The sequence below is a fragment of the Panthera leo genome, chromosome D3 (genome assembly GCF_018350215.1).
Source record: "Panthera leo isolate Ple1 chromosome D3, P.leo_Ple1_pat1.1, whole genome shotgun sequence".
NCBI lineage: Eukaryota > Metazoa > Chordata > Mammalia > Carnivora > Felidae > Panthera > Panthera leo.
This window is the reverse complement of record NC_056690.1, coordinates 20440330-20452586: the sequence shown is the minus strand read 5'-3', so window position 1 is coordinate 20452586 and position 12257 is coordinate 20440330. Positions and strand designations below refer to the sequence as shown.

General features: G+C 46.4%; 1 protein-coding gene and 2 gene segments (V, D, J or C); all 3 read left to right on the top strand.

Annotated features, from left to right (window-relative positions):
• LOC122203331 overlaps positions 1–12257 on the top strand; it is an 803799-nt gene that overhangs the window by 120945 nt on the left and 670597 nt on the right.
• LOC122203328 (immunoglobulin lambda-1 light chain-like) overlaps positions 1–12257 on the top strand; it is an 814466-nt gene that overhangs the window by 154820 nt on the left and 647389 nt on the right. The window lies entirely within an intron of this gene.
• LOC122203341 lies at positions 5076–5699 on the top strand. The segment is given in 2 exon segments: positions 5076–5181; positions 5293–5699. Coding segments are annotated over 2 exon segments (438 nt in total).

The window sequence follows — 12257 nt, the reverse complement described above, 5'->3', positions numbered from 1 at the left end:
CTAGATTTGTTTTATTTTTAGGAAAAAGAACTTGAGGTGAGAGGCAGGGTGAGTCAAGCCCGGGTGGTGGTGTGTGTAAAGGCTGGAGGAAACACCTGAACATGTGGAATCCCAATGCCAAGCAGCCAGGTCCAAATCCAGATCTACTGACGTCAGGTACCCTGAAGGTGCCCATCCTGCCATCCACCACCTGACCACCCTGCCTGCCCTCCAGGCCCCTCTCCATCTCCTGCAACAGCTCCCCTGGGGAATCCAGCTTTCTCCCCAGTGCACCCCCATCCTGCACCATAACCAGGGTATCCGGGAGGCCAACCCCTAGGTCCCTACCTGCTCCCTACCCACCACCTGCTCCTGGCATCCCTCCTGTGAATCCCTTGGCACCTGGCATGGAAAACAGATGGAAAAGAAGACATGGAAGAAAATGAAGAAAGTTCTTACAGATATACAAATACAACAAGCATGGTAAGCATTCCTCCTCCACCTCCTCCTCCTCCTCCTTCTCTTCAGACCGAGTACAGGGCCTGGACCCTTCCCTCAAGCCTTTCTGGTTCTGCTCTCCCACCAAGCTTTAGATGCAAACTTATACTGGAGAAAATTAGCCCCGTCCCTTCCCCCTTCCCCCCCAATCTGAGCCTTACTCTGCTATGCAGCCCTACTGGCTGGGAAAATTGGATTAGAATGACCATGGGCCAGCAAAGACTGTCTTCTCACTACATGGATGGACGTTTCAGCCGATGAGTTTAGTAGAACTATTTTTGGCAGATGATGAGACTTCGGAGCTAACTACTCAAGACAAGTATAAGATCTGTCAAATGCGATTTTTTAAAACATTTTTTGTAATATTTGTGGTGTCATGGGAGGTGTTGTGGAGATTTAATTATGGAAAAGAGAAACTCTACCATTGTAGTGATGGTTGGCAAACGTTGGTGATTTACTGGCAAATACATTTCCCAGCAGGCCTTTATTGACCCTACTTACCTGGAAGGCTGCTGGGAGGTGGAGTCCATTGGGTTGATAAGCTCTGCCTGCCCTTTTGGAACCTAATCTCACTGGAGTCTTGGGCCCTTCTCTTTCACCAGCTCTCATTTAATCCAAATAAAGCTCTTTATCCAAGGAAGAAAGGAAGGGAGGAAGGAAGGAAAGAGGAAAGGGAGAGAGATAGAGGGAGAAAGAGAGAGAAGAAAAGAAAGAAAGAAAGAAAGAAAGAAAGAAGAAAGAAAGAAAGAAAGAAAGAAAGGGAGACAGGAAAGGGAGACAGGAAAGGAAGAAAAAACAAACGAGAGGCAACTACTGTCACTGACCCTTTAAATTTCCTCTGTGCTCAGAGTCAGACCCTCAGACCCTCCAGGGTCTCCAAGGCCTCCCTGTCTGTTTCTCACCGGCAGTCCTGGGGGTGACAGAGACAGCTTTCTGTCTCAGGTCCCCATGGGCCTGCAGCAGTATGTCAGAACTGATGCTTCTGCCCCATGTTGAGCACTAACAATATGGCTCATCCTCAGGCTGCAGGCTGAGAAGGTCCTAGAGGCCTTGTTCCCAGAGTGGGAGCCAGAGAACCGAGCTGAGATCCCCGAGGGCCCATTTCTTCTGAGCACCACAGTTGTGGTAACGCTGAGAGAAATCTCTTGGAAGCAGCCCACATAATTTGCTCCAACACTGTTGCTAATTCCCGTACAGGTGAAGGTCACCTTGTGCCCCTGAAACCCTGACAGGGAGGCCTCCTGTGTCGGGGCACACTGTGCCCAGGACCCTGCAACAGAGCAGTGGAGACACAGACAGGCAGGTCCTGAGGGAATGCCTCCAGCTTGTTCTTCAAAAGAGGGGAAGAAGGAGCCCAGCACACGCCAGTCCATAATCACTCGCCTTGCTTTCCACAGCCAGTCACCTAAGCGGAGAACAAGGGGGGTGAAGAGGAGAGGGGTCCAGGTCAAGGTGGAGACAGCCCAGGCTGTGCCCCTGACTGAGCCCACCAGTGAGAGAACTGCACAAAGCCTCTCTCATCCCCTCCCCACTTTGGAGAGCACAGAGGAATCCTTCATGCAAATCACTCCCCTCCTGGGTCCTGAAACCTACTCACTGAATATGGTGACAACTGAGTTGGGGGGGGGGGGGGCTGGGGAGCCAATCGTGGGCCCCGGTGAGCATAGAGCAGAGGGTACAAGGCAGGGTTCCAGGACTGGGTGCCCAGCTGAGACACCCCCCAGCCATCCCTGCACCTCCCTCATGCACAGGGACAGACGTCCAGCGCCCCCTGCTGTCTCAGAGTTCAGACTCACTTAGGACTGGGAGAAGGAACTAGAGTTGAGCAGAGAGGGACCCTCTGGACTTGAGCTTGCCTGGCACCCCACCCATCCCTACACAGGGTCGGGGGCTTCTGATCCCCCAAGTGCGACCTCCTGTGTGGCAGGCACCACCACACCTCAGTCCTTACTTCAGAGCTGTGGCTTCCTCAGCATGAATCACTCTGTGCCCCCCCCCCCCACCACTTAGATAGTTGTGTTGTTGGGAAGTCAGGTGAGGGACCCCCTCAGGGAAGTTGTGTCCTGCACTGAGGGATAAGAAGGGCAGAGGGCAGGCTCACCACTCCACAGGCTGTATCAGGAAGGCCTGAGGAGACATCCCATCTCTTTGTCATGCCAGGTCACTTCCCACCCAGGCAAGCCAGTCCCCATAATCCTCTGCACCTGCCCCCATCCTCACATTTCATGGGGCAGGGTCCGTTAACAAAAATGCACATGGGATTCTTCAAGGACAGACTGTAATTAGAAACAAGGGGCATGTGCCTCTCACGTTGCCTTTTCCCAAGAGCACCCATAGACGATGGTCAACAACACAGTCATCCCTAGATGCAGCCAGGGAGCCCCAGCGCTGAGGAGAGACACTGGAGGTGACTGGGTCACCTACACCAGATGGGGCCCCCATCCAGACGGGATTGCCCATTTGGGAACCTGCAGAAGCTTGGGAATTGTAAGGACTGAGCTCATCCCATGACCCAGAAGATCCTGGTGCTCTAAGCGCTCCTTTCTCAGTGTGCAATGTATTATAATTACTGACACCAGATCCCTCTCTAGTCCTTCTCTGTGTCACACAAGGTTCTACTCCTACTGTAAATATTCACACAATTATTTTCCCCAGTGGTTTATCTAATCCATCTCTGCACTGTTCATGACAATACATCTAGGATATATCTCCTGGGATTTGTATCATATATATATATATATATATATATATATATATACACACACATATATATATGTATACATATATACATATATACATACATATATACATATATATATACATATATATGTATATATATATATATATATATATATATATATATATATATAACACAAACTACGTATAAATAATACATAAGATGCAGTTATACACACACACACTTCTAGTCATCGACTCTCGGTTAACATAGTACCGTGTGCCCTAGTCCTATAAATATTCAATGCTTCCCATTGAATACCTCACACGAAACATCTCCTCCTTGTCTGTCATAGTGAGTCAGATGAAAACCCAACAGGCTCCACGACCTTGACAGTTTTGTTTGTCCTTGAGGCACTGAGTGTCTGCAGCCTACCGGTATTTAGCTGGTGCCCAGGAAAGGTTTTTGAATTAAAAAGAATACATCAGTGAATAATAAAGAAAAAATACACATATCCACATTCTTTACCTTATTGCCAAAACTAGTAACTCTTCTTTCATTTGAATCATCATAATCATACACATTTTTAAGCACAGAGATGGAGGTCATCTTAGACAAACCCTTACACCTCACACACAGCCTCCAGGTACTTCCTAAATCCTGGGATCTCCACAATGAATATAATGCTAAAATGTGCACACTACCCAAAGCACTCTATAAATTCAATGCAATCCCCATAAAAAATCCAATGACGTTTTGCACAGAAATAATAAAAAAAACACAAATTTTGTATAGAACCAGAAAAGACCCCAAATAGCCAAAGCAATCTTGAGAAGGAACAAACCTTGAGACACCATTTTTTGTACTTTCAAATTATATTACAAAGCTGTAGTCATGAAAACCAACGTGGTATTGTTCTCAAGAGACACATAGGTTGATGCCATAGAATAAAAAGACCAGAAAGTCATTCAAGTTCCTCTTGACCACCAGGGAAGACATAGGCTGAAAATGGTCCTTTGCAAGGTCTACAGAACAGAGCTACCATGGATTTGGGAAGGAATTCAGAAAGAATATACATGAATCCTAGAGCAGATGCCCCAAATGGGATCCTTAGGATCTCACTGATATTTCCTGATGCACTTTGGGAGAGAAAACTGGAATCACTCAGACGTCTGACAATGAGCACATTGACATAGATGCCGGGATAGAGTGTGAATCAACACACTCCATCTGGGTAAGAAGCACATGTAAAGAATAATCTCATCAGGGTCAGGTCCCATCTGCCAAAGTTCCCCATGGGAGCTGCCCTCTGCTCTCTGCTGCTTCCTGCATTGGGATGAGTGCCTGAACCCCTGCCTCCGCTGTCATATCCAGTTAACTCCTTCCCCTATTGGTACACATTTACTGTTAGAGGAATGTGTGTAGAGACAACTCCTCAGTCCTGATCCATGAACAGTCAAGGGAGCCATGGACAGGCTCACCCCCAGGAGTCTAAGTAGAACAGAGAGTCTGCCCTGAGGTGATGGGGGGCCACGTTGGGAGACCTTGTATAACGCTTAGAGGAGAGTGGCTAGAGCAGTGGGGAGGCAGAAGTGGTCTCTGATGGGCTCTGCTCATGTCATACAATGGCATGTCTGTGTCTGGACACTAAGGGGCACTCAAGGCCTGTTTCTGAGGGGTCACAGTAGATCAGAGATGAGAACTGTCACCTGCCACTGCCTGTGCCCTCTCCTCAGGCCTCACATCTGTGACCTCCCCACCCCTGCCCTGAAATTGCCCCTACCCTGCCAATCCCCCTGACATCCTCAGACAGAGGCACCTAAAGAAGTCGGTGAGGAGTCAAAAAACAGGGGGGTCGCATTTGCATGGTTGGGCCCTCCCCCTCTCAAGAGATCAAGAGGTGAAGGGAGAGGTGAAGGGAGGCTCTGCTCAGCTGTGAGGCAACAGAAGGCTGTTCAGAGGATCGGTGCTGACCTCCACCATGGCCTGGTCACCTCTCCTCCTCACCCTCCTCGCTCACTGCACAGGTGACTTGATGTGGGGACACGGGAAGGAGTTCTGGAAGCACAGGTGTGGGCCTGATTCCTCCTCTTGTCTCTAGACTCCAGGAATATCCTCTCTGTTGTTTCTCTTTCCAGGGATTTGGGCTCAGTCGGGGCTGACTCAACCATCCTCAGTGTCTGGGGCCCTGGGCCAGAGGGTCACTATCTCCTGCACTGGAGTTGGTAGTTACGTGGGTTGGTACCAACAAATCCCAGGAATGGCCCCCAAAACCATCATCTATGATAATAGCAACCGACCCTCAGGGGTCCCAGATCGATTCTCCGGCTCCAAGTCTGGCAGCACAGGCACTCTGACCATCACTGGGCTCCAGGCCGAGGACGAGGCTGATTATTACTGCTCATCGTGGTACAGCAGTGGCAGTGCTTACACAGTGGTCCAGGCCTGTGGGGAAGTGAGACAAAAACCTAGTTACTCATCTGTAAAGAGGGAAACACATCAACAGTTGCCTCCTGAGCTTAGCCTGTGATTCCGCTCATTCTGTGGTGATGACTTGGGCACAGGTCCATGCAAAGGCACCTCCCGTGAGTGAGGTTCCTCCTGTCCTTTCTGTCCTCAAAGTCACTCTCAGAAAACCTTTCCGACACAGACTCTTGATGGAAGACAAATCTCTTGTTTTATCAGCTGAGGTATTTTACTTCTAGGCCATATCATATCAATTTTTCCTTCTGATATAAAAATAAATGACGCATTTTTATTTTTTCTCTGAACTCTACCCATGTGGTCACTGAAGAATAAGTCAGCCTTATTTGCATCTGGTACTATTATCTCCATGGCAGTGGCTAGTCTTTTCTTCTTATCTATTATTTGTGAAAAAATGCCAATTTAAAATTGTAAAATTATGAAGATAAGTTCCAAAACCTTTGTCCATAGGAAAAACCCTGCACTTCAATGTTTATAACAACTGATTCCTAATCACAAAAGCCTGAAAGCACCCTAAACATGGCACATGGATATTTATTCTAGGTTTAAAATAATCACCCAAACCAGGAACTAACTAAGAGGACACCCAGGAGGGGCCACTTTTAAAAATAATTTAATAATTATATCAAACATTGGAAGAAGCAAAATTCTGCAAACATCTGTAGGTCGTGGGGGTGCTAAACGCTGAAAAAGAATTAGTCGTGTGAACAGAGGAAAACATTCTGAGCCACAGAATTATTCTATATGATACTAATGGCCCTTCAATGACACTCTGTCATTGTCTGGCATTGTCTCCCAAACAAACGCAAGCAAATCAGCGCACAACCACCACGCATACCCGTATGAGCACACACACAAGGATAGGGTTTGTCTAGGAGCTCACGAGCCAACTTAAAGGGCCCCCATGAGGCAAAACTAGAAAGATTTCAACCACAGGAACATAAAAGGATTGGGTTGTAACTCAGTGTCTACACATATGTCTGCCGTCCATATTGTTAACTGATGGTATAAATATATGGAATCAGATGAGACACATTCCCGTGCAGAGATTTCATGGCACAGGTGTAAACCCTTGGCTTGAATGACGTCAGGCATAACCCCCACTCAGTAAGTATGCACAAAGGCACCAACAAGAGGGACAGTCTGAAGAAGTGTCACAGTAAGAGAACCTTAAGGACAATTCACAACTCCATGTCGCAAGGAATCTTAAACTGGATCTTACTACAGAAAAAGGACATTAGGGAAAAACTAAGAAAATCTGAATAAACTGTGGATATTAATTGTTACGCGTTGAACTGTGTCTCCAACAATTCATGTGATTAAAAGTTCTAAAAACTCCCATATTTCAGGATGAGACTCTATTTGGAAATGAGACTGTTGCCGATGTAATTGCCAGGGTGAGACCAGTAGAGTGTAACTGCATGTGTTCTAGGCTTTCTCTGTCTTTGTTTTTCCTCTCACTCGGCCTGCAATGATTCTGAAAGGAATGTCACTCTTTTAGAGAAAAAAGCCTATGAACCCATCCTACCTTGTCCAGAGAACCCTGGTATTACCGGAAAAAATCTAGACATTTTGTTGTCTTTTCACTGTTAACCCATGGAACATTTACCAAATAAAGATAATAGGGTTGAATGTGAGTGGGATTCCCTTTCCTGAATTCCCTTGATGGATGAGCAGAGAACAAATTTCTAAGAAGATAGATTCCCTTGTACTGTATAATGGTTTATATCAATGTTCATCCTGAGAACCCTTACAAAACCGGACCAATAGAGAGGCAAACGGGTCATAAGTATACCAGAGAAGAAAATAAATTCCAGACTAAGTATAAAGGCCTGGTCAAAACCCAGATTGGGAATTAAGTACAGTGGATACTTCTCTGCGGAGAACAGGTAGTCTTTTGACAAACAGAGACTTCAGATGCCCCAGAGCCTGTACCATGGAGGTGGTGGGATAACAGGAGACTCTCACAATACAGCAACAACAGCAAAAAGTATTCAAAGTTCAAGGATAACCCCCATGGACTTTTTATCACATATGAACCAGGAGTGAACCTGGGAAATATGAGGCCTTGAAATTGGTTTCAATTGGAGACTGGTAGGGGTGCCTGGATGACTCAGTCGGTTAAACTTCAGACTTTGGCTCAGGTCATGATCTCGTGGTTCGTGAGCCGAAGCCCTGCCTTGGGCTCTGTGCCACAGAATCAGAGCCTGGAGCTTGCTTTTGATTCTGCGTCTCCCGCTCTCTCTCTGTACCTCCCTGCTCTCTCTCTCTCTCTATGTCTCTCTTTTTTCTTTCTCTCTGTCCTCTCTCTCTAAAAAAAAATAAACATTAAAACAAATTTAGATCGGAGACTGGTAGTGATGCCAGGCCCTCGCAGCAAGCAAACCCAATGTCAGAGAACACTAATATGTCCAGGAACATAAACATTGTAAAATAAGCCCTATGTTGACCAGCCTGGACGTTGTTAGTGACCTGAAGAAAATTAATGTCTCCATCCCAAGCACCCGGAAGAGGATCTACTCATGCTCCTTCCCTGAATACTGAAAGCTCAAATATCCATCTGCAAAGGTCAGAGTGTCCTCTAGGGATGCTGTGCGTTGTCAGAGCAGCTGGTGACCAGGACAGGGGTCAGCGGTGGCCTGTTCACATTGGCACTGAGAGGACTGGGCTGTGAGGCAGGCCAGCAGGAAAATACCCGAACAGGTATTTTCCAGACAGACCTTACTACCCGACAGAGCTCAGTCCCATGACCCAGAAGTTCCTGGTGCTCTAAGCCCTCCTTTCTCAGTGTGCAATGTTTTATAATTACTCACACCAGATCCTTCTCTAGGTCTTCTCTGTGTCACACAAGGTTCTACTCATATGTAAATATTCACACAATTATTTTCCCCAGTGGTTTATCTAATGCATCTCTCCACTGTTCATGACAATACAACTAGGATCTATCTCCTGGGATTTGTATCATATATATACACACATATACATAATATGTGTATATATAAAAATGTATGAAACACAAACTACATATAAATAAAACATAAGATACAGTTACATGCGCACATACACACTTCTAGTCATCGACTCTTGGTTAACATAGAACCGTGTGCTCTAGCGTATAAATATTTAATCCTTCCCATGGAATACCTCACAAGAAACATCTCCTCCTTGTCTGTCATAGTGAGTCACATGGAAACCCAACATGCCCCACGACCTTGACAGTTTTGTTAGTCCTTGCAACACTGAGTGTCTGTAGCTTACCAATACTTCGCTGGTGCTCAGGAAAGGTTTTTGATTTTTAAAGAATACATCAGTGAAAAAAAGGAAAAATGCACATATCCACATTCTTTACCTTATTGCCAAAACTAGTATCTCTTCTATCATTTGAATCATGATAATCCATCCATATTTTTAAGCACAGAGATGGAGGTCATCTTAGACAAACACGTAGACCTCACACACAGCCTCCAGGTAATTCCTAAATCCAGGCATCTCCACAATAAATATAATGCTAAAATGTGCACACTACCCAAAGCACTCTATAAATTCAATGCAATCCCCATAAAAATTCCAATGAAGTTTTGCACAGAGATAAAAAAAAAACAACCTAAATTTTGTAGAACCAGTAAAGACCCCAAATTGCCAAAGCAATCATGAGAAGGAACAAACCTCGAGACACCATACTTCGCACTTTCAAATTATATTACAAAGCTATAGTCATGGAAACAAATGTGGTATTGTTCTCAGGAGACACATAGATTCATGCCATAGAATAAAAACACCAGAAAGTCATTCAAGTTCCTCTTGACCACCAGGGAAGACAAAGGTTGAAAACAGGACCTTTGCAAGGTCTCCGGAACAGAGCTACCATGGATTTGGGAAGGAATTCAGAAAGAGTATACATGAATCCTAGAGAAGATGCCCCAAATGGGATCCTTAGGATCTCACTGATATTTCCTGATGCACTTTGGGAGAGAAAAGTGGAATGACTCAGACGTCTGACAATGAGCACATTCACATAGATGCCGGGATAGAGTGTGAATCAACACACTCCATCTGGGTAAGAAGCACATGTAAAGAATAATCTCATCAGGGTCAGGTCCCATCTGCCAAAGTTCCCCATGGGAGCTGCCCTCTGCTCTCTGCTGCTTCCTGCATTGGGATGGGTGCCTGAACCCCTGCCTCCGCTGTCATATCCAGTTAACTCCTTCCCCTATTGGTACACATTTACTGTTAGAGGAATGTGTGTAGAGACAACTCCTCAGGCCTGACCCATTAAGAGTCAAGGGACCATGGACAGACTCATGTCCAGGAGTCTGAGTAGAACAGACAGTCTGCCCTGAGATGATTGGGGGCCACATGTGGGGACACCTGGTCTAGCCCTGAGGCAGGGGAGAGTGGCTAGAGCAGTGGGGAGGTAGAAGTGGTCTCTGATGGGCTGTGCTCACCTCATACAATGGCATGTCTGTGTCTGGACGCTAAGGGGCACTCAAGGCCTGTTTCTGAGGGGTCACGGTATACCAGAGCTGAGAAGTGCCACCTGCAACTGTCTGTGCCCTGTCTCAGGGCTCACATCTGTGACCTCCCCACCCGCTGCCCTGAAATTGCCCCTCCCTTGCCCATCCCCCTGACATACTCACACAGAGGCACCTAAAGAAGTCAGTGAGGAGTCAAAAAACAGGGGGGTCGCATTTGCATGGTTGGGCCCTCCCCCTCTCAACAGATCAAGAGGTGAAGGGAGAGGTGAAGGGAGGCTCTGCTCAGCTGTGAGGCAACAGAAGGCAGGATCGGTGCTGACCTCCACCATGGCCTGGTCTCCTCTTCTCCTCACCCACCTCGCTCACTGCACAGGTGACTTGATGTGGGGACACGGGAAGGGGTCCTGGAAGCACAAGTGTGCACCTGATTCCTCCTCTTGTCTCTAGACTTCAGGAATATCCTCTCTGTTGTTTCTCTTCCCAGGGATTTGGGCTCAGTCGGGGCTGACTCAACCATCCTCAGTGTCTGGGGCCCTGGGCCAGAGGGTCACTATCTCCTGCACTGGAGTTGGTAGTTACGTGGGTTGGTACCAACAAATCCCAGAAATGGCCCCCAAAACCATCATCTATAGTAATAGCAACCGACCCTCAGGGGTCCCTGATTGATTCTCTGCCTCCAAGTCTGGCAGCACAGGCACTCTGACCATCACTGGGCTCCAGGCTGAGGACGAGGCTGATTATTACTGCTCATCGTGGGACAGTAGTGTAAAAGCTCACACAATGCTCTAAGCCTGTGGGGAAGTGAGACAAAAACCTAGTTACTCAACTGTAAAGAAGGGAAACACATCAGCAGTTGCCTTCTCAGCTCAGCCTGTGATTCTGCTCATTCTATGGCTGATGGCTTTGGCCCAGGTCCATGCAAGGGCACCTCCCATGAGTGAGGTTCCTCCTGTCTTCTGTCCTCAAAGTCACTCTCAGAAAACACTTCTGACACAAAGAGTCCTCATGAAAGAAAAATCTTTTTTATAAGCTGAGGTATTTAACTTTTAGGCCAGATCATATCAATTTTCCTTCTGACAGTAAAATAAATGAAGCATTTTCAGTTTTCCTCTGAACTCCACCCTTGTGGTGCCTGAAGAATAAGTCAGCCTTATTTGCATCTGGTACTATTATCTCATTGGCGGTGACTAGTTTTGTCTTGTTATCTATTATTTGTGAAAAAATGCCAATTTCAGATTATAAAATTATGAAGATAAGATTCAAAACTTTTGTCCATCGCAAAAACCCTACACTTCAATGTTTATAACAACTTATTCTGAATCACTAAAGCCTGAAAGCAACCTAAACTTGGCACATGGATATGTATTCTGGGTTTAAATGTAATCACCCAAACCAGAAACCAACTAAGAGGTCACCCAGGAGGTGCCACTTTTATAAATAATTTGATAGTTATGTCAAACATTGGAAGACGCAAAAGTGCAAACATCTGCAGGTCGTAAGGTGCTAAACACTGAAAAGGAGTTAATCATGTGAACGGAGTAAAACATTCTGAGCCACAGAATTATTCTATATCATATTAATGGCACTTAAATGACACTCTGTCATCATCAGAATTCACTGAACACTGTACACGCCCCATGTCAGAAACTTAACGAGTACGTAGAAAAATGTAGGAATTTGGGGCACATGATGGAAAGTAGAAGGTGACAAAACTCATGTAGCTGCAGTAACACGTGTGAGCCCACGTCAGTGCAGGGGTGGAGCGAGACGCTGAGCCGAGTGGCTGAAAGTGAGTGGAGCCTCTATGTGTAAAGACATAAGAAACTGCACGAAAGTTCTGTCCTCTAGTAACTAAGGTTGTGTCCCGTGGTGGGGGGGGGGGGGGGGGCAGGTTGACGATCGTGACGTGACTGCACTGTGTACTGTCACCGAACAATGAAGTAAATGGATGGAATGTGGTGCTGGAGCCACAGTTGTTGCTTGAAAGGAAAGTCACAGATACAACCAAAGGAGGAGGCTGGGGAGAGGATGTGGTCATGGATTAGAGCCGCAGATGGCAGTCTGACGACGTGTGTAGTTTGATGGAGACAGAGACTTGCATGTGGAAACAGTCACCAATATGTCCACGGTCCTGGCTTAGTTTC